The sequence below is a fragment of the Aquarana catesbeiana genome, linkage group LG06 (assembly GCF_042186555.1).
Source record: "Aquarana catesbeiana isolate 2022-GZ linkage group LG06, ASM4218655v1, whole genome shotgun sequence".
NCBI classification, from domain to species: domain Eukaryota; kingdom Metazoa; phylum Chordata; class Amphibia; order Anura; family Ranidae; genus Aquarana; species Aquarana catesbeiana.
In genome coordinates, this window is record NC_133329.1 from 245,471,498 (window position 1) to 245,494,540 (window position 23,043).

Here is a 23,043-nt window from a genome sequence, read left to right on the forward strand (position 1 = left end):
TTATATTTTGACACAAGTTGCGGGAAAGTGACAATTTATTTTTTATTTTTTTTTTTTTTTTGCACAAAGTTGTCACTAAATGATATATTGCTCACACAGGTCATGGGCATATGTGGAATTGCACCCCAAAATACATTCTGCTGCTTCTCTTGAGTACGGGGATACCACATGTGTGGGACTTTTTAGGAGCCTAGCCGCGTACGGGACCCCGAAAACCAATCACCGCCTTCAGGATTTCTAAGGGTGTAAATTTTTGATTTCACTCTTCACTGCCTATCACAGTTTCGGAGGTCATGGAATGCCCAGGTGGCACAAACCCCCCCCCAAATGACCCCATTTTGGAAAGTAGACACCCCAAGCTATTTGCTGAGAGGCATGGTGAGTATTTTGCAGCTCTCATTTGTTTTTGAAAATGAAGAAAGACAAAAAAAAATATTTTTTTTTTCTTTTTTTAATTTTCAAAACTTTGTGACAAAAAGTGAGGTCTGCAAAATACTCACTATACCGCTCAGCAAATAGCTTTAGGTGTCTACTTTCCAAAATGGGGTCATTTGGGGGGGTTTTGTGCCACCTGGGCATTCCATGGCCTCCGAGACTGTGATAGGCAGTGAAGAGTGAAATCAAAAATTTACGCCCTTAGAAAGCCTGAAGGCGGTGCTTGGTTTTCGGGGTCCCATACGCGGCTAGGCTCCCAAAAAGTCTCACACATGTGGTATCCCCGTACTCAGGAGAAGCAACAGAATGTATTTTGGGGTGTAATTTCACATATTCCCATGGCACGTTTGAGCAATATATCATTTAGTGACAACTTTGTGCAAAAAAAAAAAAAAAAAAATTTGTCTCTTTCCCGCAACTTGTGTCACAATATAAAATATTCCATGGACTCGACATGCCTCTCAGCAAATAGCTTGGGGTGTCTACTTTCCAAAATGGGGTCATTTGGGGGGGGGTTGAACTGTCCTGGCATTTTATGCACAACATTTTGAAGCTTATGTCACACATCACCCACTCTTCTAACCACTTGAAGACAAAGCCCTTTCTGACACTTTTTGATTACATGAAAAAATTATTTTTGTTTTGCAAGAAAATTACTTTGAACCCCCACACATTATATATATTTTTAAAGCAAATGCCCTACAGATTAAAATGGTGGGTGTTTAATTTTTTTTTTTCACACAGTATTTGCGCAGCGATTTTTCAAACGCATTTTTTGGGGAAAAAACACACTTTTTTACATTTTAATGCACTAAAACACACTATATTGCCCAAATGTTTGATGAAATAAAAAAGATGATCTTAGGCCGAGTACATGGATACCAAACATGACATGCTTTACAATTGCGCACAAACGTGCAGTGGCACCAAAATAAATACATTTTTAAAAGCCTTTACAGGTTACCACTTTAGATTTACAGAGGAGGTCTACTGCTAAAATTACTGCCCTCGATCTGACCGTCGCGGTGATACCTCACATGCATGGTGCAATTGCTGTTTACATTTGACGCCAGACCGACGCTTGCGTTCGCCTTAGCGCGAGAGCAGGGGGGACAGGGGTGCTTTTTTTTTTTTTTTTCTTTATTATTTTTTTGCTTTTTTATCTTATTTTAAAACTGTTTCTTTCATTTTTTTTTTTTTTTTTTTTTTTTTTTTTTTAATCATTTTTATTGTTATCTCAGGGAATGTAAATATCCCCTATGATAGCAATAGGTAGTGACAGGTACTCTTTTTTGAAAAAATTGGGGTCTATTAGACCCTAGATTTCTCCTCTGCCCTCAAAGCATCTGACCACACCAAGATCGGTGTGATAAAATGCTTCCCCAATTTCCCAATGGCGCTATTTACATCCGGCGAAATCTAAGTCATAAAATGCTCGTAGCTTCCGGTTTCTTAGGCCATAGAGATGTTTGGAGCCACTCTGGTCTCTGATCAGCTCTATGGTCAGCTGGCTGAATCACCGGCTGCATTCTCAGGTTCCCTGTTGAGACAGGAGAGCCAGAGAAAAACACGGAAGACGGTGGGGGGGGGGATTCTCTCCCACTGCTTGTAAAAGCAGTCTAGAGGCTAATTAGCCGCTAGGATTGCTTTTACATGAAAGCCGACCGCTGGCTGAAAAGAATGATACCAAGATGATACCTAAACCTGCAAGCATCATTCTGGTATAACCACTCAAAGTCGTGAATGCTGTACCTGAAGACAAAAAAATGGTTAACAATAAAGCACAGTAAACGGTAAAGTATAAAAAATTGCATACCTGAAAAGCAAACATGATAAAACATAATAACAATAAAACATTGCAGAATAGAATACAGTAAAAAAGAGCAGAAGAATAGAGAGAGAGAATAGAGAGAGAACAATAAAACTATTAACTATTATTTTTTATTTTATATTTTTGTTTGTGTTTTTTTTTTTTTTTTTACACTTTTTTTGTAACTGTAACTTTTATAACTGTAACCGGTTCCAGGTTCGGGTCTCTCAAAATGCGATGGCATCTTGGGAGACCCTGTGAAAGTGCCTAGTCTGTGCAATGCTGTACCCTACGCTAATACTCAACTAGTGAATGGTAGCGTTCAAAACATTCACCAATGCAAAGACCAGGATTGTCAGGACAGGAGGGACAATAATAGCGGGTGTCACGCCTATATCCGCGTTTGCTGCAGACACAACATCTTTTTTGGGGGGGTTCGTTGGGTAGGGGTACTCGGGAGGACATAAAAATGCCTCTCATGCAGCCGACTGCATTTGGTTGGGGATGTGAATGGGGGAAGTACGGGCGCTGCAGAAGTGGTGGGTTCCCAATTAGGATTGGCGAATGCAGCAGGAAGGGCATTATGGGCACGACGGGCCTGTGTTTGTCTTCTTGGTGGCAGCGGGACACTATTTGTGCTTGCCACCTCACCAGCTTGAACTGCACTTATGGGACTCGCCACGTCACCAAGTGTTACTGCAGTGCTGGTTTGACTACGACCGGGGTGTACTAGGCCGCTGGTGCTTGCCAGTTCACCAAAACGCTACCAAAAAAACTGTTAACGATCGCAGGGATCAGGCCTGACTCTGCGAACGCTGCAGTTATGCGTTTAGTGTTTTGTAAGTGACAGTGATCGATCGATACTGCACTTGGGTGGGCTGGGCTGGGCCGGGCGGAGGGGCAAAACGCAGGTGCTAGCAGGTATCTGGGCTGATCCCACTAACACTGCGTTTTTGGGAACCCTAAACTGCTGGGGACGCCAGTATAGATCTGATCGGATCAGATCAGATATTGATCAGTTCAGATACTATACCACTAAGGGAGGTGTACGGTGCGTGCGTGGGTGTTAGCGCTACTGGCACTAACCTGACGCTGCCTGGGGCTGGTGCTTGCCAGTTCACCAAAACGCTACCAAAAAAACTGTTAGCGATTGCAGGGATCAGGCCTGACTCTGCGAACGCTGCAGTTATGCGTTTAGTGTTTTGTAAGTGACAGTGATCGATCGATACTGCACTTGGGTGGGCTGGGCTGGGCCGGGCGGAGGGGCAAAACGCAGGTGCTAGCAGGTATCTGGGCTGATCCCGCTAACACTGCGTTTTTGGGAATCCTAAACTGCTGGGGACGCTAGTATAGATCTGATCAGATATTGATGCGTTCAGATACTATACCACTAAGGGAGGTGTACGGTGCGTGGGTGTTAGCGCTACTGGCACTAACCTGACGCTGCCTGGGGCTGGTGCTTGCCATTTCACCAAAACGCTACCAAAAAAACTGTTAGCGATCGCAGGGATCAGGCCTGACTCTGCGAACGCTGCAGTTATGCGTTTAGTGTTTTGTAAGTGACGGTGATCGATCGATACTGCACTTGGGTGGGCTGGGCCGAGCCGGGCGGAGGGGCAAAATGCAGGTGCTAGCAGGTATCTGGGCTGATCCCGCTAACACTGCGTTTTTGGGAACCCTAAACTGCTGGGGACGCTAGTATAGATCTGATCGGATCAGATATTGATCTGTACAGATACTATACCACTAAGGGAGGCGTATGCTGCGTGCGTGGGTGTTAGCGGTACTGGCGCTAATCTGACGCTGCCTGGGGCGACGCATATCACCGCCGGGCGATCAGGGGGCTAAATCTTTATTCGGTAATAAACGGCGGGTTCCCTGACACTATAAAAAATAAACAAACTAACCAGCGTCACCCGTAACGGTTATACAGTGATCAGTGGTGAAAGGGTTAACTAGGGGGCAATCAAGGGGTTAAAACATTTATTCGGTAGTATATGGGGGTCCCTGTCGCTATAAAACGCTGACGGCGAACCTAAATATTTACCTCACTAACTAGCGTCACCAGCGACACTAATACAGCGATCAGAAAAATGATCGCTTAGCGACACTGGTGACAGGGGGTGATCAAGGGGTTAAAACTTTATTAGGGGGGGTTAGGGGGGTATCCTAGACCTAAAGGGGGCCTAACACTCACTGCCCTAACACTGTAACTGTCACAAACTGACACCAATACAGTAGTCAGAAAAAAAAAAAAAAAAAAACAGCTTGGTGTCAGTTTGTGACAGGGGGGGGGGGGTGATTGGGGGGGGGGATCGGGGTCCGATCGGGGGGGGGGAATCGGGGTCCGATCGGGGGGGGGGGGGGGGATCGGGGTGTTTTGTGTGCCTGGCATGTTCTACTGTGTGTGTAGTGTGTTGGTGCACTCACATTGCAGTCTTCTCTCCTCGGCCCGGAACGGAAAATACCGAGCCGAGGAGAGATGACATTTCCTCTGCCTCTGTGTACAATACAGAGGCAGGGAAATGATCCCATTGGCTGGGAGCGATCGCGAGGGGGGGGCCACGAATGGATGGCCTCCCCCTCACCACCGATCGCCGTGGGAGATTTGCCGACTGCCGCAGGCACCGGGGGGGGGTCCGATCGGACCCCCCACCCGCGGGCAGGCAAGGACGTACCTGTAAGTCCTTTTGCCTGCCCGTGCCATTCTGCCGACGTATATAGTCGTGCGGCGGTCGGCAAGTGGTTAACTGACAATTGTGCGGTCGTGCGACGTGGCTCCCAAACAAAATTTGACGTCTTTTTTTTTTTTTTTTCCCACAAATAGAGCTTTCTTTTGGTGGTATTTAATCACCTCTTCGATTTTTATTTTTTGCGCTATAAACAAAATAAGAGCGACAATTTTGAAAAAAACACATTATTTTTTACATTTTGCTATAATAAATATCCCCCAAAAATATATAAAAGAACATTTTTTTTTTCCTCAGCTTGAGCCAATACGTATTCTTCTACATATTTTTGGTTAAAAAAAATCGCAATAAGTGTTTATTGATTGATTGGTTTGCGCAAAAGTTATAGCGTTTACTAAATAGGGGATAGTGTTATGGCATTTTTATAAATATTATTATTATTTTTTTTTTTTTTTTTTTATTGTGACTGCGACGTTATGCCGGACATGTCGGACATTTTTGACACATTTTTGGGACCATTGTCATTTATACAGCGATCAGTGCGATTAAAAATGCACTGATTACTGTGTAAATGGCAGTGAAGGGGTTAACCACTAGGGGGCGGGGAGGGGGTTAATCAGTACTAGGGGAGTGTTTTCTAACTGTAGGGGGGAGGGGCTGTATGTGTCACTAGACTGATCACTGCTCCCGATGACAGGGAGCAGTGATCAGTGACACTTGTCACTAGGCAGAACGGGGAGATGCTGTTTACATTAGCATCTCCCCGTTCGTCCTCTCCGTGAGGCAATCGCGGGTATCCCCGCGACGATCGAGTCCGCGGGACCCGCGACCCGACTCACGGCGCGCACGCAATGGCATGGCGGGGAATTCAAATGGACGTACAGGTACGCCCATTTGCCCAGCCGTGCTATTCTGCCGACGTACATCGTCGTGCGCTGGTCGGGAACCGGTTAATGTGATAGACTTCCCACGAGCTGCATGCTTGTTTTAGGTCTGTAACTCGTTAGACCAGCCTTTCTCAACCTTTTCAGCACAGAGGAACCCTTGAAATAACGTTCTGGTCTCAGGGAACCCCTGCTAAAATTCCTATATCTACATCTCATGATGCATTAATGTGGTGATTAGTGGAAAGAATTCTTCTTACATTTGTGGTCGCTGGGAAGAATTGCCCCCTTCTGGATAGCTAAAAAGATCAACGGTGTCAGTAGGAACTTATTTGGGTGGCAGAACTTGTTCATTGCTCAAGGAACCCCTAGCAACCTCTGGAGGAACCCTAGGGTACCATGGAACCCTGGTTGACAAACCCTGAGTTAGAGGTACGGAGAAGCTTACAGGCATGTCTCATAGCCAGAACAGGAAATGAGAGGAAATCCCTCCAAAATGAAGTTATCGCTGGTTGTCACCAGTGTTACAGGAACTACTGTCCCCACTGGAAGATTTCCCCTCTATTGCTGTTCTAGTGACAACCTAAAATTTGGGATTTTCTTTTACTTTTGGTGATAACAGAGGCACAAACAGCCTTATGGGTGTTCTAATCTCTCTATCCAAAAATTTAAAAAGTTTTGCTGTTTATACCTTTTTTATATAAACTCCCTCACAATTGTCAATAGTAATATGAAGCTTAGAGTGCATGATACTAGATAAGACCAATAAAAGCTTTATCTGACAATAGACCATGCAATACATTAATTTGTCACAATTTTGCAAAGGCTGATTTATTACTAATGAGTATTTGTGTTTTTTTTTTTTTTTTTTTTCTAACTTTTCAAAGCCTTGATGAAAAACTATTTGACAAAAGAGAAACCGAGCAGTTCACGTCCCATTTTAGAAACCTACTCAGCATCTGGTGTTCTTTTAGCCACAATTTCGGTGAGTGATAAATGGTACCTACAGTTATGTTTGATTTTATTGTTATAAAAGTGACCAAAATGTTCAGTTTTTTTTTTTTTTTTTTGTGAGCATCAGACAAAGTAAGCCATATAGTAGTTGGAACCAGGATTAAGTTGACTGGACATTTTTGGTATTATCAGCAGTAGGGATGCACTGATGCCACTTTTTTGACACCGAGTAACGATACTTGACATCATGTACTCACCGATACCTGATTTTGGTCATGTGACCATTTTGTTTAAAAATAATGAAAAATTGCACATTTTCACCATAATATGAGGAATTGAAACGCAGTCAAAAGATTATGAAAGAAAACATGTTTATTTGCTGGTCACAAAGCTGTTAAAGCGCAAATTGTACAGAACATGTAATATAAAAAATGTAAATTGTCAATGTCATCAATGACATGTACATGTTTAGGCATAAGGAGAAGCAAGAACAGTACAGTACCTCAGTCAACTCGCAACACAAGACATTATTTATAAAATTTCATGAGGGGACATAGTGTAAGGAGGACGCTCACCATGTGGGGCAGCCATGTAGCAGACGCAGCAGCAAAACACATGTCTGTCATGAGGGAAACTGCACTCACTGCCGTGTGGAGAGGCCGCAACCATATCCGGTTCCCGAGCTCCGCCCAAGCTGACGTCACTTCCAGTATCGGTTTCTGGTATCGGTGAATTTTCACGAGTACCGATACCTCCGAAAATGCCAAGTATCGGCACCGATACCGGTATCGGTGCATCCCTAATCAGCAGTTCAGTGTTGTTTTTTCTTAGCTCAATGCAAATGGTTTACCATTGTGTTTTTATTGCTGTTGTAACCTTTACAGCAGAGAGTGTGACACATTGTGCATTTTGATAATACTCTTTTTATGATGTTCTCTGTTGTACTGCAGATTTTTATTTGCTTTTACACATGGTGATTGATGTTTAGGAGAATTGCTGGTTTGTCATTTTTTTTTTTTTTATTTGCTTTATATTTCATTGTAGATTTGTATGATCTGTACAAAAAATGCAGATTTTGAATCAATTCAGTATTGATGAATGAGCTGCATAATTCCCTGAATATAGGGCAAATCTTCGTACATAAAATTCAGAGAAATAAAAAACAAATGTCAGTTTCTGTACATGCAGTAGTGATGTTGGGGCCAAAGCATGGAAACACTGGGTGCAATAGAGGATGCAGGAATCTGCCTCTCCCAGGAAGGGGCAGATGTGAAGATTTTTCCTGTAGGCTGAAGCTGCTAAATAGGACCAAGATCCAGGGGACGGGAGGTAGGACAGGTACTGAAAGTCGTCTTTGTAGTTTTTTTTTTTTTTTTTAATAATGACGGGGTTATTTTCAAATGGCTTTTTATGTTACATGATTATATTTGTACTGTTTTATTAAACATCCATATTTGTAGATTAGTGGAAAATCTACAAATTATATAAAATTGTACTTGGTATTCTTTTTAATTGTAGTGGAAGAGTGGACAAGTGGTGCACCTGGGATGGACAGTATCTGAAGATCTAATGTGTATTCAGGAAGATGGAACTGTATTAATATACGACATATTTTGTGTATTTAAACGTTCTTTTAGCCTGGGAAATGTAAGTATGTAATTTACACTTTAATTGTATGTCAGACTGTATTCACATCAGAAAAGTACAGTAGACTTTTTTATGTACAATAACTCAGTGCATCTGATGTGAACAAGGTGTTAATATTATTTTTAGAAAAAAGTGCATTATTCCTGCAATCTAAAACGCAAAGCCCCTTATGGGGATAATCTCGGTATACATTTAACCACTGATAAAGATAAATGTTTACAATACAATGGAAAAAACCTATGTCAGAGGCTGGCCATCAATATCAAAGGGGATGGGAGTTAGATGTACAGGAATTGATCCATTAATCCTCTGGGTTTCCACGTGGTTGTCATGCCCATAAGCAGGCTTCCTTGTTTTTGACTGAGTGTACACATTAATGCTGTGGAGTCAATTGCTATTGCAAGGAGAGCCAGTTTGGTGTCAGACATCTCCTATGCCAGCTTATTAAACATTAGTGAATATAGTGGACAGTGTTTCTTAACGTACACCTGTTGTGAGAGCAATACAGAGGTTGCCATTGCTCACCACCTTCAGAAAATGTTTTTTAATCGGCTGTTTTTAATAGGGCCAGTATTTAGAAACTGGAAAATCTAGAGCATCAGCATGACAGTCAAGCAGCTAGCACTGTCATATGTAGGGGACAGCAGTGACCATCTCCTTATTTCTCATATGAAATTTCTGGGCTGCAAGTATCCAGTATATATGATATTATCACTCTAGATCTAGCATGTCTGGGGGTCCTTTATGCGCTTCAGCCCCGGAAGATTTTCCCCCCTTCCTGACCAGAGCACCTTTTGCGATTCGGCACTGAATTGCTTTAACTGACAATTGCGTGGCTGTGTGAGGTTACACCAAAACAAAATTAACGCCCTTTTTTCCCACAAATAGAACTTTCTTTTGGTGGTATTTGATCACCTCTGCGTTTTTTATTTTTTTATTTTTTTTTGCGCTATAAACAAAGAGCGTCAATTTTGGGGAAAAAAAGCAATATTTTTTACTTTTTGCTATAATAAATATCCCCCAAAAATATATTAACAAAAACAATTTTTTTCCTCAGTTTAGGCTGATATGTATTCTTCTACATATTTTTGGTAAAAAAAAAATCGCAATAAGCGTATATTGATTGGTTTGCGCAAAAGTTATAGTGCCTACAAAATAGGGACTAGATTTATGGCATTTTTATTATTTTTTTTTTTTTTATTAGTAATGGTGGCGATCTGTGATTTTTATCATGACCGCAACATTATGGCGGACACATCGGACACTTAACACTATTTTGGGACCATTGTCATTTATACAGCGATCAGTACTATAAAAATGCACTGATTACTGTGTAAATGACACTGGCAGGGAAGGGGTTAAACACTAGAGGGTGATCAAGAGGTTAAGTGTGTCCTAGGGAGTGATTGTAACTGTGGGGGGGGGGCTACCACTGACATGACAGCAATCACTGCTCCCGAAGACAAGGAGCAGTAGATCCCTGTCATGTCACTAGGTAGAACGGGGAAATGCCTTGTTTGTTTGCATCTCCCCGTTCTGCGGCTCCGTGACACGATCGCGGGACACCAGCAGACATGCCGACATTGAGTCCCCAGGTGCCGCGGGCATGGTCACGCTGTACACGGCGCGCGTGCACCCACTAACCCTGCCAATTAAAGGGGACGTACAGGTACGCCCATTTGCCCACCGATGCCATTGTGCCGACGTATATCGTCGTGCAGCGGTCGGCAAGTGGTTAAAGTGACACAAAACTTTGGTTTAAACAAAAATCAGTTTAAGTATGTATTCTTAACTTCATAAGCTATTCTTATTTTTTGCTGCCGGGGATCCAACTTTCTGTTGGAGGGTTTCTACTTTTGTTCTCCATGGACCCTCTGTATGTAGAAATGTAGCCACCATCTATTAGGCCACTTCGACAAGGGGCAGGCTTCATTGGAGTCTGCCTGCTCAACGGGTAATCTGTCCGCTGGTCCATGTCCGCTCTGCTTATGCAGAGCAGACACAGACACTACCTGCTCTCTATTGGTAGTTGGATGTAAATGGACCATTTATACCCAACTGCCATCCAGTCTGCCAAATGGATGGCTAACAGATCGATCCTCTGTTTGTTTGTTTGTTTTTAGTAAAAAGGATCGGATGTTGGCGGGTGTCGGACACATGTCTGTTGTCACTCGCCACTCCCTAGAGGAGACTGGAGGCTCCAATTGAGTCCGCCTGAAAAACTGACAGGAAGACCCGATCAGTCCGTAGTGTGAAAAGAGGCCTTACTTGCTTCCGAGATGGACTATGAGCTCTGTAGTGTACATAGAGTAGTGCACTTGACTGCAACTAATGTGCACTGCTCCTTGCAAACAAGGGGCAGCTCATAGATGACCTTATAAGGAAATAGAAAAACACAGTAAGGCCCCTTTCAAACAGTCGGACCGTTCAGGTCCACCTGTCAGTTTTGACGGCAGACCTGAAGGGGCGCTCCATGTTAGTCTATGGAGCGACGGATGTCAGCAGGGACATGTCCGCTGACGTCCGATCCGCTAAAAGCAGACTGATGCCCCTAAGTTCGCATCCGCCGCTGGCAGATCGGGTAAGTACTGATGAAACCGGACATGCTGTCCGTTTTTCGTCCGATCTCACCATAGGCAGCAGCGGCGCTGGACAATCCCCTCCCCGCTCAGTGAGCAGAGAGGGACCTGTCATCCGCCGGCTCAGCGGAGATCAACGGAGAGATCTCCTGCTGAGCAGGCCGACTCCGAGGCAGCAGATCCGCCTCGTGGGAATGATGCCTAAGAAATTTATTTAATGAAAAATGAATTGCCCACTTAAGCCCCGGACCATTTGACTGCCTAAAAGACCAGAGGACTTTTTACAATTTGACACCTCGCTGCTTTAACTGGTAATTGTGCGGTCATGCAATGTTGTACCCAAACAAAATTTGCGTCCTTTTTTTCCCACAAATAGAGCTTTCTTTTGATGGTATTTGATTGCCTCTGCTATTTTCATTTTTTTGCGATATAAACTGAAAAAGACCGAAAAATTTGAAAAAAAATTATATTTTCTACCTTTTTGTTATAAGAAAAATCCAATGAACTCAATTTTAGTCATACATTTAGGCCAAAATGTGTTCAGCCACATGCCTTTGGTAAAAAAAAAGTCAATAAGTGTATATTTATTGGTGTGCGCAAAAGTTATAGCATCTACAAACTAGGGTACATTTTCTGGAATTTACACAGCTTTTAGTTTGACTGCCTATCTCATTTCTTGAGGTGCTAAAATGGCAGGGCAGTACAAAACTCCTCCAAATGACCCCATTTTGGAAAGTAAACACCCCAAGGAAATTGCTGAGAGGAATGTTGAGCCCATTGAATATTTAATTTTTTTGTCCCAAAAGTTGTCACTAAATGATATATTGCTCACACATGCCATGGTTATATGTGGAATTGCACCCCAAAATACATTCTTCTGCTTCTCATGAGTACGGGGATACCACATGTGGGACTTTTTGGGAGCCTAACCACGTACGGGGCCCCCGAAAACCAATCACTGCCTTTAGGATTTCTAAGGGCGTAAATTTTTGATTTCACTCCTCAATACCTATCACAGTTTTGAAGGCCATAAAATGCCAAGATGGCACAAAACCCCCCCAAATGACCCCATTTTGGAAAGTAGACATCTGGGCATTCCATAGCCTCCGAAACTGTGATAGACAGTGAGGCGTGAAATCAAAAATTTACACCCTTAGAAAGCCTGAAGGCGGTGCTTGGTTTTCGGGGTCCCGTACGTGGCTAGGCGCCCAAAATGTCTCACACATGTGGTATCCCGTACTCAGGAGAAGCAACAGAATGTATTTTGGGGTGTAATTTCACATATGCCCATGGCATGTTTGAGCAATATATCATTTAGTGACAACTTTGAGCAAAAAAAAAAAAAAAAATTGTCTTTTTGTCAAAATATAAAATATTCCATGGACTCAACATGCCTCTCAGCAAATAGCTTGGGGTTGTCTACTTTCCAAAATGGGGTCATTTGGGGGGGGGGGGGGGGGTTGAACTGTCCTGGCATTTTATGCACAACATTTAGAAGCTTATGTCACATATCACCCATTCTTCTAACCACTTGAAGACAAAGCCCTTTCTGATGCTTTTTTTTTTGTTTACATGAAAACTTTTTTTTTTTTTTTTTGCAAGAAAATTACTTTTAACCCCCAAGCATTATATCTTTTTTTAAAGCAAAGGCCCTTCCGATTAAAATTGTGAGTGTTTAATTTTTTTTTTTTTTTTTTCACACAGTATTTGCGCAGCGATTTTTCAAACGCATTGTTTTATTTTTTTTTATTTATTTTTTTTTTTATTTTAATGCACTAAAACACACTATATTGCCCAAATGTTTGATGAAATAAAAAAGATGATCTTAGGCCGAGTACATGGATACCAAACACGACATGCTTTAAAATTGCGCACAAACGTGCAGCGGCGACAAACTATATACATTTTTAAAAGCCTTTACAGGTTACCACTTTAGATTTACAGAGGAGGTCTACTGATAAAATTACCGCCCTCGATCTGACCCTTGCGGTGATACCTCACCTCACATGCACGGTGCAATTGCTGTTTACATGTGATGCCAGACCGACGCCGACGAGAGCAGGGGGGGGGACAGGGGTGTTTTTTTTTTTTTTTTTTTTTTTTTTTTTTTTTATCATTTTTATTGTTATCTCAGGGAATGTAAATATCCCCTATGATAGCAATAGGTAGTGACAGGTACTCCCCTTTTTTTTTTTTTTTTTAAATTAGGGTCTAATTAGACCCTAGATCTCTCCTCTGCCCTCAGAGCATCTGACCACACCAAGATCGGTGTGATAAAATGCTTTCCTGATTTCCCAATGGCGCTGTTTATATCCGGCGAAATCTAAGTCATGAAATGCTCGTAGCTTCCGGTTTCTTAGGCCATAGAGATGATTGGAGCCGTTCTGGTCTCTTATGAGCTCTATGGTCAGCTGGCGGAACCACAGGCTGCATTCTCAGGTTTCCTGTTTGGACAGGAGAGCCAAAGAAAACCATGGAAGACGGTTGGGGGTGGGGGGGTGGGTGACATTCCCTTCCACTGCTTGTAAAAGCAGTCTAGAGGTTAATTAGCCGCTAGGATTGCTTTCACATGAAAGCCGACCGCTGGCTGAAAAGAATGACACCAAGATGATGCCTAAACCCACAGGCATCATTCTGGTATAACCACTCCAAGTCCAGCAACATACCAGTATGTTTCTGGTCCTTGTTGGGCATATATTGTAATCTTTTTTTTTTTTTTTTTTTTTTTTTTTTTTTCATGCAGCCTGTGGTCTGAACGAAAAAAAGAGATTGATTGGTGGGTATGCCCACCATTAGAATACCTCCCTTCATCCACCCACTTCTAATGAGGGGCATACATGCACCATTTTGTTTGAAATCACCTCCTACAGTGCTGGAGTCACGGCTTTATGTATCGTGGGAGCAAACGCTGTTGCTATCAAGATAAATAAATCCGCGCTGCAGCTGAATGGCGTACCTGCTAAGCAAATGATGGTTAACAATAAAACAAAGTAACATTAGGGGAGGACTGCAAAGATGGCTGATAAAGTACCACGTGTCTCTTCAGGTTTGTGTTTATGAAGTTATGTAATGGAGGGTGGGGATGGGGTGGGAGTAAGATATTATTTAGGAGAATAGAGGTGTTAAGGTGAACCATTTGAATATTATATGAATACGTGTTCTCTTCCTTTTTTTTTTTTTTTTCTCTTTTCCTGTTACTTTTCTCTCCCCATCCTCATTTCGGGGGGGGTGTTATCCCCCTATACTGTATATATTTTTGGCCTCTTTAATTAATCTTAGTGGGGGATGGTAGTAAAAGGCCCCTATAGAGGGGACTAATAGCCAGATGTAGTTATAAATAAAGGGGACTGTATTATGATGCCCGGGGTGGAGGAATATATACTAATGTATGGAAGTATTGGTGTAGGTTACTCATTAGGCCAGGTCCGATACAAGGGACTTGATATCCTGCAGTGTAGTAGGAAGATGGAAAGGTCCAAAAGGGGGGGAGACACCCCCTCTCAGACTTCTTTATCGTTTAGTACATATTCCATGGAGTGGAATATTGGGGTGGGGGAGGGGGTATTTCTTTTCCCTTGGAAGATTTTTTTGTTTTGTTTTGTTTCAAAATGGACGTCACCATTAACCAAGAGCACTCTATTGATATGGGATAAACTAAACCAATCAGGGGACTATGCCCCCCGAATATCCCCTCTGACCCCATTGGCAGGGTACCCATGGTTTCCTTCGGGGGAGGAGGTTGGATTTTTGGGAGCCTGGGGGAGGGATGGGGACACGACATGTGGCAAATTCGCTCCATATGGAATGTTAACCCCCCTGCGAGATTTGTCATTGAAAATGCGGAAGTTACCTATGGAGGAGTGGAGATACCATCAGTTGGTGTGTTTTTTCAGTAGACTGAAACCCTGGATGAGACCTTCAAACTCTCTTACTGTTTTTGAATCTATGTGTGTAAATACATCCAGTGAAAGACATTTGTTGTCACAGATGTATAGATTGGTTCTCGCGACACAAAACCAAACGGTTCCATATTTTATCAGGGAAGGAGAATTAGGACAAAATTTTACCACGGCACAAATTAAGAAGCTTATCGACTTGACGCATTCTACGTCTATAAGCTTGCAGGTTCAAGAAATGTCGTATACATTTTTGACTAGGTGGTATCGGACCCCAGTTAGAATAGCACAGATGTTCCAGATGGCAGACGCCAGATGTTGGAGAGGGTGTGGACAAAAAGGCACCTTTCTCCACCTATGGTGGTCTTGCCCTAGGATAAGGGTGTTTTGGGAAGCGATTGCTCCATGGGTCGAAAGGTTATCCTCCGGACCAATAGAGGTGACGCCCTGGAATTTTCTGTTTCATGGAACTTCAATGTCTATTAGATCTTATAAGAAAAGTGTTATTCCACACTTATTAAATGCCGCCAAACTATTAATACCCAGGCTATGGAAACAAACTAGATGTCCAACTTTGTTGGACTGGAAGAAGGAGGCTAACTCAATAATGGAGGCTGAAAGATGGGTGCACGCAGTGAAAGACAGGAAGGATAAACACATTAAAATATGGGCAGGATGGGTGCTCTGCTCTATAGAGATTGGATAGATCAAAGAGCTCTATGGTCTCTGGGTTCAGATGCGGGTGTCCCTGAGGGGGGAATATATAACCTTGTTGAATTTTTTTTTTGTGTGTGTGTGTGTGTGTGTGTGTTCCCTTCCCTTTCTCTTTCTTTTTTCCCTTTTTATTTGTTCTTTTCACTTTTTTTTTTTTTTTAGTTGTATAGAGTGGTACACATGATATTCTGTAAAATGGGATTAAATACTGGGAAGGGATAAGGGGTGGGGGGAAATAGGAGGGGATAGAACACTTAGGAAGGAATGGGGGCACAGAAGAGGGGGGATAGTTGGAACAGATATAGTAAAGGGAAGATGGGGTATATAATCACTTAATAAGAGGGATGTATGGCTCATAGAAGCCTCCTATAGTACTCCTAGATATTGTGTTTTGTGTTTAAGAGTGGTTTGAGTTGGCCCAAGAAGCCTCCTAATATAACAACTTTTGTATATAGGTTGTTTTTTTTTTTTTTTTTTTGTGTGTGTTTTTGGTGGATGGGGGTTGTAAAGCACAGCGAACATATTATATTTGGAAGAAGAGATGAGATGGGAGGGGAGAGGTATTATTTGAGTAGGGGAGAAAGAAGAGAGGAGAGGGGAAAAGGGAAGCATTTGTTTGTATGTTATTATTGGGGTGTTTTTTTTTTCTTTGTTTTGTTTTGAGAGGGGAAAGAGTTGTCAATGATAAGGATGTATCTATTTTGATAATACATGAATACTAATGATATGAAGTATGTTTTAATGGATATGTTGGAAAATGAATAAAAAATGAATAATTAAAAAAAAACAAAAAAAACCCATAACCGTATAACAGTAAGACATACCATACCTGCAAAGCAAATACAAAAAAAAATAGTAAAAAATAAAACATTTTTTAACGCAACCTGTGCCGAAGCATGGGGGCATCCGCCCCAAAAGTTAGGAGCAGTTCGCAGTCGCTCCTCCACCCCTGCTGCCCCATGCTTCGGCATATATGCTTTTTTTTTTTTTTTTTTTTTTTGACTGACTGTGGTGGTGAAATCACCTCCTACAGCTCTGGAGTCACGGCTTTATGTACCGTGGGAGCAAACGCTGTTGCTGTCTAGATAAATAAATCCACGCTGCAGCTGAATGGCGTACCTGAAAACAAAAAAATGGTTAACAATAAAACATTGCAGGATAGAACACAGTAAAAAAGAGCAGAACAATAGAGAGAATAGAGAAAGAGAGAACAATAAAATGACAACTATTTTTGCTTTTTTTTTTTTTTTTTTTTTTACACTTTTATTTGTAACTGTAACCGTTCGGTTGGCATCTTGGGAGAATGTGTGTCCAAGTCTGTGCAGTGCTGTACCCTATGCTTAAATTCCACTAGTGTATGGTAGCATTTAAAACATTCACCAATGCAAAGACCAGGATTGTCAGGACAGGAGGGACAAAAATAGCGCGTGTCATGCCTATATCCGTGCTGTCTACAGACACAACATTTTCTTTGGGGGGCTTGTTGGGTAGGGGTACTGGGGATGACATACGGAAAATGCCTCTCATGCAGCCAGCTTACTGCATTTGGATTGGGATGGTGAGGTGAAGCACCGTCTAGAAACAGAAGGGCTCTAACGATCTCTTCCTGGAATTTAAGGAAGGATCCAGTCTGTCCTGAAGCTCTGTATAGCACATTCAGCAAAGCCAATTGAAATAAGTATACAGACACTTTTTTTGTACCAGCATCTGGCCTTACGGGCAATTAGGTACAGCGCCAACAACTGCTCGTGGAGGTCCACCCCTCCCATATTTTGGTTATATTCGTGGACACAGAGGGGTTTCTCCACAACACCAGTCGCTGTAGGAATTTGGACCGTTGTGTCTGCGTGAAGGGAGGACAGAATGAAAACATTCTTATTATCCCTCCACTTCACAGCGAGCAAATTATTACACTTGAAGCAGGCTCTATCCCCCAGCCTTAGACGGGAATCTACAAGCCGCTGGGTTAAGCCCCGGCGATTAGGTCGCACTGTGCCAATCTGATGATCAAACAAGTGACTAAAAAGTGGCACGCTCGTGTAATAATTGTCCACATACAAATGGTACCCCTTTCTGAATAAGGGTGACACCAAGTCCCACACAATCTTGCCAGCGCTCCCTATGTAATCTGGGCATTTCTCCGGCTCTACGCGACTATCTCTTCCCTCGTAAACCATAAAACTATTTGTATAGCCTGTGACCCTGTCACAGAGCTTATACATCTTGACCCCGTATCTGGCACGCTTGCTGGGAAGATACTGTTTGAAAGACAAGTGGCCAGAAAATTTAATCAGGGACTCAACGCAGACAACTTGATCAGGAGTAAACCAGGCTGCAAAACGTTGGTTGAGGTGGTTTATGTCACGGAACGTCCCACACTCCGCTTGAGTGCTTCCGTCAGTATACCACTTCCTTGTAATCTGGATACAGATATCAGATATTCCAAACGCTTCCAAGCACAAAACTAGGCGACACTTGCTTCACTGCTAACATGGACTATTTTATTTAGAATCAAAATTACAAGACTTTATATGCCGTTGGAACCTCCTCTAACAATACAACTGTAACCTAGTTAACATGAGCTAGTTTACTAAATCATTTACCCAGACTAGGTGACTATTCAATACACATTACCATAAACATCAAGACAGGGTTAATTAGAACAAACAACAAAACATGTGTGGAATACCATTACAACCTGTGGTAAGCCAGACTAGACTGTTCGTCTCCTAGCCAGTCCTGGAGGCTAATGTGATCAGCTCACTCAATTAACAGGTTGAGTTCAGAATCAATCAAACCAAGAATAGTCTCTACATACATCCTGGGAGATATTGTGGACAAATATATTACTGTCCCATTTTAAGTAGTCCAAGATATATTTTCTCACTCACCCTGTGCCAGGATAGCACAGGGTGACTTAGACATAAGAGGTGTATGGGGAGCTGGAACAAGGGCATCCCCCTACTTTCCAAGGGATTCTGAGTTCCACGGGCCCTCCCGTCAGTTTACAAGGGCCAAATTTTGTAGAGCCGATCACATCCAGGGTCTCCACGAGGATGACAGAGTTCATTGTCGTTGAAGTGCATGAACCGCAAGATCTGCTCGTATCGTGTCCTGGCCATGGAGGCAGAGAACAGAGGCATATGGTAAATTGGGTCAATGGACCAATATGACCGCAACATACTCATTTTAACTAGGCCCAGAAAGGTCTTTAAATTCGGAAACTGTAATTGGTTTCCAATCTCTGGCAAGGGACAACTGGGGATTAGCGGCGATGAATTGACCAGCATACAAATTACTTTGATCCACAATAGATCTATAGAGATCTTCTGTGAAAAACAAGTGACGTAAAATCAGCTGTTTCCACCTGAATTCTGGGTGGGCCAGTGAATGGGGGAAGTACGGGTGCTACAAGGTGGTGGGCTCCCAACCAGGATTGGCGAATTCTGCAGGAAGGACACTATGGGCACGACGGGCCTGTCTTTGTCATCTTTGTGGCAGCGGGACACTACTTGTGTTTGCCACCTCGCCAGCTTGAACTGCACTTATGGGACTCGCCACGTCACCACGTGATACTGCAGTGCTGGATGTACGACCAGGGTGCACTAGGCCGCTGGTGCTTGCCTGCTCACCAGAAGGATGAGCTGCACTAGTACTTCTCTGCTCCATACGAGAGCCCTGCGGTTCTTGCACCTCAACAACCGCAGAAGATGATCGGGGTCTGGTAAGCCTGACCTTGGCAGAGACCACAACTCCATTGTCAGAGCTATCTGTCATGGAGCCACTGTTTTCTACAGGATCGTATTCTGAGCCTGAAGCTGACAGATGAGTGTCTTCCTCTTCACTATCTGTCAGAAATGTGCAGGCGTCTTCACTACTGTACCTTGGATTTGCCATTTTGGGCTCTAAATTTACTGGTACAGTAGTAAGATTCACAGGAAAAAAAGCTCCTAGGCTGTCAGCAACTGTATCAAACGCTACCAAAAAAACTGTTAGCGATCGCAGGGATCAGGCCTGACTCTGCGAATGCTGCAGTTATGTGTTTAGTGTTTTGTAAGTGACAGTGATCGATCGATACTGCACTTGGCTGGGCTGGGTGGAGGGGCAAAATGCAGATGCTAGCAGGTATCTGGGCTGATCCCGCTAACACTGCGTTTTTGGGAACCCTAAACTGCTGGGGACGCTAGTATGGATCTGATCGGATCAGATATTGATCCATTCCATACTATACCACTAAGGGAGGTGTATGCTGCGTACGTGGGCGTTAGCGGTACTGGCACTAATCTAACACTGCCTGGGGCGACGCAGACCCTGACTGACCCTAAAACCTAACTGATATCACCCACCGGGGGATCAGGGAGTTAAACCTTTATTGGGTAATAAACGGCGGTTAGACGCTATAAAACACAAACTAACCAGCGTCACCCGCAACACTTATACGTTGATCACTGTGACAATGGGTGAAAGGGTTAACTAGGGGGCAATCAGGGGGTTAAAACCTTTATTAGGTAGTATATGTGGGTACCTGACGCTATAAAACACTGACGGCGAACCTATATACTTACCTCCCTAACTAGCGTCACCTGTGTCACTAATACAGCGATCAAAAAAATGATCGCTTAGTGACACTGGCGACGGGGGGTGATCAAGGGGTTAACCTTTGTTAGGGGGGTATCTTAGACCTAAAGGGGGCTAACACTAACTGCCCTACCACTTATAACTGTCACAAATTGACACCAATGCTAAAAAAAACAAACTGCTATTGGTGTCACTGTGACAGGGGGGGTGAAATGTGTGCCTAGTGTGTTCTACTGTTAGTGTAGTGTTTGGTGCACTTACTTGATGTCTTCTCTCCTCGGCGCCAGAACGAAAAGACCGGCTTGAGGAGAGATGACATCACTTCCTCTGCCGCTGTTTACATTACAGCAGCAGAGGAAGAATGTCATTGGCTGGGAGCGATCGTGGTGGGGTGGTGGTAACGGATGGATGGCCTCCCCCTCACCTCTGGTAGCTCCGGGACAGAAGCTGACCGCCTCGGGCACCGGGGGGGGTCCGATCGGACCTCCCGCCCGCGGGAGGCAAGTAACGTATAAAAAGCTGACGGTGAACCTAAATAACTAACTGGCTACCTAGCGTCACCCGTGACACTAATACGGCGATCAGAAAAAAGATCGCTTAGTGACACTGGCGACGGGGTGAAAGGGTTAACTGGGGGGCGATCAAGGGGTTAAACCTTTGTTGGGGGGGGGGGGTACCCTAGACCTAAAGGGGCCTACCTCTAACTGCCCTAACACTGTTAACAGTCACCAAAGTGACACCAAATGCAGTGATCAGTAAAAAAATTAACACTGCAATCGGCGACACTGTGACTGGGGGTGCAGGGGGTAATCGGGGGGAGATTTGTGTGCCTATGTGTACTGGTGTTAGTGGTCTTTTGGTGCAACTCACTTTTTCACGTCCTCTCTCCACGGCTCACGAACGAAAGAGGCAGAGGAAGCTTCTCATTCGTCAGGAGCCATCGCGAGGGGATGGCCATGAATCGGTGGCCTCCCCCTCAGCACGGATCGCTCTTGGAACGAAGCCGACCGCCGCAGGCATTGGGGGGGCCGCCCGCTGGGAGGCAGAGATGTACAGGTACGCCCATATGCCTGCCTGAGACATTCTGTCAACGTATATCGTCGTGCGGCGGTCGGCAAGTGGTTACAGGGCCATTACGTAGTGAATGTGTATGGATTATTTTTAGAGAATAAGGATATTATGTGTCACTTTAAAGTGGCTGTATAGGCTGAGGGTAAAAAAAGTCAGTGTGCAGCTCGCCCCTCAGCCCTCCCTAATACATACCTAAGCCCGATCTCGATCCATCGATGTGCACAAGACCTAAGGCTCTCCCAGGTCTCTCTTTGCATGAGCCATTGGCTCCTGCTGCTGTCAATCACAGCCAGTGAGGAGGAAGCGGGGTTGAACGATTCTGTAGGAGCGGCTGCCTTTCGTTGTTTTTACAGAAGCCAGTCTCTGGACATGCTTTTGTTGAAAGGGCATGCTGGAAATCCAGCATTTGATCAGTGCTGGCAGCCAGCAGCTTCAAGCACTGATCAGTGTGTTCTGGTAGAGGGGGGTGGCTGTCTCCCTGCCAGAATACAATAGCACAGTGGGGGGAGAACGCTGCACTGATATTGCTTGTGTTAGTATGGTGATCCCTGTTTCTTTATATTCAGCCCACTGGGTTGAAAGAAAAACTTCTAACATATGCCCAGCCTAAAGGTTGGAAGTCATTGAGGACGATCTTCAGTTCAGTTCATTAAAGTAGAATTTCATGCTAAACCCTCCTAACACCTCTGGTCCAGTCACCTCATTCCCTATGTCTGCCATCAGTGGCTGCAGGGAAAAGGAGAGAGAGTGCTCGACAATGGCTGGTAAAGCCTGGAGCAGTGACATCATTCATAGGATCCTATGTTCTCTCTGTGATTGGCACTCCCTGCAGCCACCGCTGACTGACACAGGGGAGCCAGGTCATGTGACTGGACCATAGCGAGCTGAAAATTGATCGCGTCCCCGTGGTAATTGGATTCGCTCCAGAACCGATCAGTTTCCAGGCCCAAGCTAATGATTTCTGGCCTGGACCTGGTGATCAGTTCTGGCGAATGAGAAACTGTCCTCTGCCTGTGAATGTAAACACAGGCAGAAGAAGTGATGTAATCTCCCCTTGTAGAACCCTTTTCGGTTCCAGAGAGAGGAGAGAGGACATCTAAAAGTGAGTTGCACCAACACTACACTGACACAGTACATGTACGCACACTTTTCGACCCCCGATCGCCCCCACCCCCTTCACTCCTTGTCACTGTGTCACCAAGTGCAGTTTTCAGATTTTTCACTGATCGCTGTACTGGTGTCACTTGTGACACTAAACAGCGTTAGGGCAGTTAGGAGTAGGTCTAGGGTTCCCCCCCCATTAAACCCCTAATAAAGGTTTAACCCCTTGATCACCCCCCAGTTAACCCTTTCATCCCGTCACCAGTGTCACTAATATAGTGTACAGATATATTCTGTATCTCTATATTCTGATCGCCGTATTGGTGTCACAGGTGACGTTAGTCGGTTCGTTTCACCATCAAGTCTTTTTATAGCAATAAGGTACCCCCATATATTGCCGAATAAAGGTTTAACCCCTTTGCTGTTTTTCACGGAAGATCTATATAGATCTATTGTGGACCAAAGCAATTTGAATGCTGGTCAATTTATCGCCGCTAATCCCCATTTGACTCTTGCCAGAGAGTGGAAACCTATTACGGTTTACGAATTTAAGATCTTTCCGGGCCTATCCCTCCTCGTGGTCATAACTAAAAAAAGTGAGTTGCGGTCATATTGGTCCACTGACCCAATTCTCCATATGCCCTTGTTCTCTGCTTCCATGACCAGGGCTAGATAAGAGCAGAT

The 23,043-nt window shown here is 43.8% G+C and overlaps 1 protein-coding gene across 2 annotated transcripts in view; it reads left to right on the top strand.

Annotated features, from left to right (window-relative positions):
• Positions 1-23,043, top strand: part of VPS16 (VPS16 core subunit of CORVET and HOPS complexes) — a 265,631-nt gene that overhangs the window by 17,932 nt on the left and 224,656 nt on the right. For both annotated transcript variants that reach the window (XM_073633127.1, XM_073633128.1), the window contains 2 exons: positions 6,707-6,804; positions 8,292-8,420. In XM_073633127.1, coding sequence (XP_073489228.1) covers positions 6,707-6,804; positions 8,292-8,420 — 227 coding nt within the window. The remainder of the gene's footprint in view (positions 1-6,706; positions 6,805-8,291; positions 8,421-23,043) is intronic.